A 6,429-nucleotide genomic window follows, 5' to 3' on the forward strand; every position below is an offset into this window, starting at 1 on the left:
GGGCACCAGCAACTCCGCCAGAGCCTAAAAATAAATTGCAGGGGGAGGGGCAGGTGAGAAGCCAAACAGTCTGAAGCTGTGGGCCGGCTGGTCTCCTTATCTGGGACCCACAGGGATTCAAAGGCATCTCATTTATTCCCGATTGAGCGAGCACGAGCAAGCTGCTGGTGGAGGCTGGGCTGGTGCTGAGCAGGGTGGGGAAGGATCTGTAAGCCTGCGGGTCTGGGAGGCAGATTTCCTGCAGGCATTTGGGAGCGGATCAATCGCCGAATCAAACATTCCCAGCACCAAGGGCAGGGCTAATGCTGGCTGGTGAGAAAGACTCGGTGTGGACATCGAATGTGGTTGTAAAAGTGGCATTTGGTGCAGCCTTGTTGGGGAGGAGGGGCTACGCACTCAACCTGCACCCAGGGGCTCTGATTGCTTCATCTGGGTGGGGATTTAAGTGAGGGACAGACAGGGAGTCGGGGGGGGCGGGGGGACTCCAGGTCAGGACCCCCAAGTAGCAACCGGAGGGGAGGAGGGTGAGTTCACTTTGGGACAAGGTGAATTTGAGGGCAAGAACCCAAGAGGTCATGGGGGAAAGTGGCCGGGAAGGCAGTGCCCTGTCTCACCCCTCCAGCCTCAGTTTACCGCGTGGTCCTTTCTTTGCAGGGTGAATGGAATCGGCAGCCCCTGCCCGAGATCATCTCCAAGCTAGAAGAGCCCACCCCTCGGTGTCCAGCCAGCCGGGTTCAGAGCCCCATCAGACCCACTGTGGTCAGCATTGGTGGGAGCAAAAGTTGAGTGGGGGGCTGTCTCTCACTCCCCCATCCATGCTGTGGCTGTGGGCTCACACCAGCTCTGTGCACCCCCATTCTGTGAAGACCCTTGTTGGAACAGCTCTGCGTGCCCAGGATGAACGCCCCTGCCTGAGACCATGGCCCATTCTAGCGTTCGCCCCTCAAGGACCCCCTGCATGACTGAGAGGGTCCCGTGAGAGTTCCCTGTTGACCCACCCGGGACTGTGGCGACCAACGCCCTCCCCACACCCACCTTGGGGGTCTAGTGTCCGGTGCGCCCTTCCACCCCCCCACCCCCGGAAGTCCTGCCTGTCGCGCTAGGACGGGAGCCATGCCTGGCCATGGGGCAGACCCCTCAACCCGGCCCCCGCGTCCCCAGCCCCCTGTCGATGGCGATCTGTGTTGGTGTGCTGTGGGTACACGTGCTACTTAAACATTTCCCTGCAGAGTGGCTCATTTGTCACAGTGGGTGTCTTCTCTGCCACGGAGGCAAGACGGCCATTTAGCTAGTTAGGGATTTGCCTGCAGAGACTGCTCCCTTGCAGGGTAAATAGATATTTTCGCCCACCTAAAGGGAAAACGCTAACAACTCTCTCGCCACCACTGAAAGATGAGTCGGCAAAGACCCAGACAGGGATCTGGGTGCCAGCTCCTTGGGGGAAGTAGAATTATCAGCCCCAGGGTTGCTTTCCTTGGCGGCGGTGGAACAGGTGGGTAAGGGCCCGGGCTCCAGACTCAGGCCTGCGTGAGAAGTGCTGTGGTCCACCTCTTGCCGGAACATCCAGCTCCTTGACCCTCAGCTTTCTCATCCATCAAATGGGGCCGGTGCCCAGTGATGGCCGGCACAGGGTGGCGCTGCCCCCGTGGGAGAAAGCCTTGTCCGAGCCTCCTTTCCACGGCAGGCACTCTGCCCCGTGGCTGAACTGGAACACGCCTCATGCTTCCCGGGTCAGCCTCCACCTTCGTCCCCTCTGAGCTGCCTCCCGTTTATGGCCAAGTTTGGCTCCTTGATGATTTCTGCAGGGAGTAACAGATGCGACTCTGTTCAGCCGGTTCAGCAAAAACGCTGCACAGCCTCCAGGGGAGTGAGAGGGTGATGGATGGGCCTCCCCGTCCTCCCCCCTCAGAAAACGTCCACGAAGCGGCTGCCTCTTCTTCTGAGAGCCACTTCATTATAGACGCGGACAAACTGGCCCAGACGCTCTGCACTGCGTCGTATAAATCATGGCTTCCCGTGCTGTAAGTCACAGGGTGTGATCGCTGTGAGATGCCAAGCCCCGACGGAGGCTGGAGAGCCGGCCGGCCCTCTGTCATCCTTATAGCTTCGGGTGACGGGTGGAGGAGAGGCCCCTTCCTGCAAGGGCAGGCCTTGGGAGGGCGGCCCGGGGCATGCCCAGCCTCGGGCCTTCGTCTTCAGGCCCAACCAGACCCCCGTCCTTTGACCGTGATGACTGCCAGCTGGGACAAGAGTCCTGGTCAGCTCAGGGCTGTGGGAGAGGGTGCCAGGGAGACCCACAGGCCACAGTGGGCCAGCCTCACACCCACTGAGCCCTTCCTGGCCACCATCACTTGGTTCCCAAGCCCCACCCCCCAAGGCACTTGCAGCCTTCCAATCTCCCCAGAGGAGAAACGCTTCACCCAGGGTCCCCGGAGGATTAGTGGTGTTGGGGAATCACACCCAGTTCCAGAAACTTCCACCGCCCACATTACCAGCCCCCCCCACACACACACACACATTTCACTCACTCTCACCCTCTCGGGCTGGTCATCCTCTTGCCCGCCGGGAACAGCCGGTCGCGCTCCTCCTGCAGGGACCCTGCCTGCACGCTGCCCCATCCCTGCTCCCGGGTCCCGCAGCCCTGCCCCACCTGGATGGCTGCAGCCCTGTTCCTGTGCTAGCACGCCCAGCAGACCCACAGCACAGCTGTTCCTGCTCCCGTTGACAGAAAGGGAAACTGAGGCACACAGACCTCCAGTTAGGTGCCGTGGTCACCCAGAGGACTCAGCAAGGGCTTGTGGGAGAAACGCTTTATTACTGAAAACAGCCTGTCAGGGCGAGTGTGCGGCCTTGGCCAAGTCCCTCCAATGACTCTCGAGGCTCTTCTGAACAGCTGGGTGGTGGAAGAGTGAGGGTCTAGCAGCCTGCGCTCTCTTTCCTCTCTCTGCTGTGTGGCCCTGGGCGAGGTGCTTTCCCTCTCTGGGCCTGTCTCCCTTGCTGCCCTTTGAGGGGCAGGGGCTGCCAGGATAGACGGGACCCACCAGCTGTGAAGTGCCCTGAGTCCCGGGCTGAGGTGTGCTCACCCAGGATCAATGTTGGGAGGGTCTGGAGGTGGGGGCGGGGAGGTATCCTCAGTCCGCAGCCTCCAGCCAGGGGTGTCTGCCTGGGCCCCGGGGTGCTGCCGGGCTGTGCTGTCTGGTGGCCATTAGCCTCATGTGGCCGTTCAAGCTTAATTTTCAGCAAATTAAAAGGATATAAAAGGAAACATTCAGGTTCTCGGTCACACCTGCCACATTCCAAACACTCCGTGGCTACATGTGGCCGTGGCCTCTGCCCGGCACAGACATACAGCATTCATTTCCTCATCGCGGGGAGTCCATTGGGCTGCGCGGCCCCCGGGCTGTGGTCCCAAACAGCACCAGCCTCGCCGAGCTGCGCGGGGGCGGGAGGCCCAGGTAGCCGATGGGCCGCAGCGGGCCGGCTCTGGCTTGCTCTGCACAGAGCAGCTAGACCACCACAGGGTGCCAGGATTTTCCACGGAGGCATTTCGTCAGGACCAGTCTCCACGGCTAAGGATCATCCTTCAGGCTATGGGAGGTTTGGCCTCTGGGCCCCCCACCCGCATCCCGCGCCAGGCGTCAGCAGCACATCGTGACCACTGGCTTCCAAATGCCCAGCACAGACAGGCACTGAACATTCTCTGCCCCTCGCCCCCCACCAGCCGCTAAAGGCTCTCTCGGTCCCGGCCCCCGCCCACCCATCCTGTCGTGCAGATGGAGAAACTGAGCCCCAGGGATCCCCGGGTCCTCCCACCTTTTCCACTGCAGCGAAAGACAAAGCTTCTCATTATTGCAGAGAACCCCCCTTTTCGTCCCCTCCAGCCCTGGTAACACGCACTGAAAACCATGAACAATCTCCCTGGGACACACACCGTGCGTTCTATTTTCTCCCCACACACCCACCGGCCTCACGCACACATGCCACACTTCCTTGCCTTTTCAGGAGGCTCTGGGATGGAAGGCAGCCCACGGCGTCCCAGGAGTCCCAGGCCAGAAACTTCTGTTTTTGTGGAAGATTCCTAACAGGGACGTGGGGAGCCTTCAAGGGAAGATTCTAGACTAGAATCCAAGAGGCCCTCGCTCCCTGCTTTGGAACTGCAGAGGGGCTGGGTTGTGGCCCCCTTGAAAACCCGGCTTAAGTGGGGTCTCGAAGCTGCACTCAGTGTATTTGCACATAAACCGGAGGTTTATGGACCCAGGAGCATCACAATGGCCCCCGAGGTGGCCCCACTGTCCCCTAGTCCCTCTAGTCTTGGGTCTCCCCCCACCCCCCAGCCCCTCTCCTTCCTCTGGTCTAACATACTCATCCAGTCCCAGCTGGGGAGCAGGCCCTGTGGTAGGCTCTGGGGCTGGACCCACACAGTCCTCGCTTACATTCCAGCAGGAGAGACCTACAGTCAACAAACACTAAGGAAGTTTACAGTACGCAGATGGCGGTGAGCAGAGGGAGTGCGGGAGGGAGGCCATTAGGGACATAAGGACAGCCTTGTCGAGAAAGGAGAAAGTGACATTAGTTAAAATCCTGAAGGAGGTGAGAAGGTGAGTCCCATGGGTATCTGGGGGAGGACCCTCTGGCCACGGGAACAGCCACGCAAAGGGCCCCGAGATGGGGAACAGGGAGGAGGCCAGTGTGGCTGAGCAGAGTGGGCAGGTGCGGCGGGAGAAGCGGGAGGCCAGAGAGGCTGCAGTGGGAGGCAGCGGCCAGGGGAGGCCAGCACAGTAACCAGGGGTAAGGTGTGGTGAGGTGGCCATGGGGGCGGCCACAGGGTCAGGCTCCAGACAGACTCAGGAGGGACTTCCAGTGAGAGTCACCGGAACATCCTCACACAGACTCCACGCGGGGGCTCCTCCCTGAGAACTCAGCCGGAAGCCCAGAGGCCCACTCTGTCTTCCTGCCCCTTGTCCTGTGCCAGGTGGTGTTTGCCTCCTTTTGGGGACCTTTGCCCTCTGTCCTCCTCCCTAGAAGGAAATGAAAGCTTTGTCCTGGGCTTTGCTCCCACTCCTTCCTCATCTGAAAGACATGGGCTCTTCTGGAGGGAAGGGGAAGGGGAGGAGAGGAGGGGGAGTGGGAGGGGGAAGAGGGGATGGAGGAGAGGGGAGGGGAGGACGGGGATGAGGATCCCTACAGACAGACACTTAGACCCCAAGGTGGTAGCTGCTAAGGGATGCCTGGGTGCTCGTGCAGGGTCACTGGGGGCCAGCAGGCCCAGGTAGCCCAGGCCTGGGGGGCAGCCCGAGGGGCAGTCTGAGCCCTGTCCCCTGGCCTGGCCTTTGGAGCCCTGGGTCAGAGAGGGGCTCCTGAGTTTGCCTGGCATTTAGAGGGTTAACATGTTCGCAGGGGGAGCCTTGGGCTTTAAGCCTTTCATTTGGGGAGACAGGAGAACAAAGCCAAGAGTGGAAGAGGCGGACAGGGAAAGCAGCTCATGCTGGGAGCGTTCTGAGGTCTTGCCCCGCACAGCCCCTGGAGCCAGCCATTAGGCCGGGTGGCAGGCCTCCTTCCCCAGTGGGTGGAAGCAGCTGGCTGGGTTGATGGTGCCCCGGCGGCGGCTGGTGGCGGCCATGCTCTGCTGAGCCCTCCACGGCCCCCAGGCTCGGCCCCTCCTCAGGCCTCACGGGATGCCCCAGTGTGTCCCACTCAGGAACCCGGGTGAGGACCCTCAGAGGAATGAGGACCTCAGCGGGGTCCCGGGGCTCCCGTGGCCTGCCACTGAGATGGCTCAGCCACCCGCCTCTCCACCAGTGACATGGGTCAGAACATGCTGGGGGGGCCTCTCGTGCATCCTCTCACGGAGGGGCGGGGGCTGAGACGAGCACTCAAGCCCCATCCAGGCTAGACAGTGCTCCCATGGGAGCAGGGAGGGTCTGTGGCAGGAGCCCCACTGGGGGCGTCCCAAGCTGAGGCAAAGCAGGGAGCATGAGGACTCTGCCCCCCACTCCCCTTTGCAACTGGGATGGCTGAGGCCCAGGTGAGGTAGGACGCTGGCCTGGGTCACACAGCAGGTCAGGCCTACCCCAGGACCTTAGCACATGATGAGCTCATTGTCTACAATCACTTTGGGTATGTTTCTGGTGCCTCTTTCCCTGGTGCTTCCATTGTCCCTTCCATCCACCCTGCTGGAGGGAGGAGGGCGAGCGCCAGCTCCCAGCACCTGAAGCATCTGGGAATGGAAGGAGCTGGGATTCACCTGGGCATTCTCCTGCCCGGGCCCTTGGTCCTCACTGGGGAGGCAGGCACCTCGTCCCTGCCAGCCCGGTCCCTCCCCACTTAGCCCTGGAAGACCAGAGGTGGTGTGCCGTCCACTCTGACACAAACGCCAGGGCTATGTGCAGGGATCTGGGACCCGAGTCGGGCTGTGTGCAGGGATCTGGG

The 6,429-nt window shown here is 61.4% G+C and overlaps 1 protein-coding gene across 1 annotated transcript in view; it reads left to right on the forward strand.

Annotated features, from left to right (window-relative positions):
• DBH (dopamine beta-hydroxylase) overlaps window positions 1-786 on the forward strand; it is a 17,283-nt gene extending 16,497 nt beyond the window's left edge. The window contains exon 12 of the mRNA XM_032419017.1: window positions 655-786. Within this exon, the coding sequence (XP_032274908.1) occupies window positions 655-786 (132 nt within the window). The remainder of the gene's footprint in view (window positions 1-654) is intronic.
• Window positions 787-6,429: the final 5,643 nt, after the last annotated feature.

Source organism: Phoca vitulina, unplaced genomic scaffold (assembly GCF_004348235.1).
Source record: "Phoca vitulina isolate PV1807 unplaced genomic scaffold, GSC_HSeal_1.0 scaffold21, whole genome shotgun sequence".
In the NCBI taxonomy this organism is placed as follows: Eukaryota; Metazoa; Chordata; class Mammalia; order Carnivora; family Phocidae; genus Phoca; species Phoca vitulina.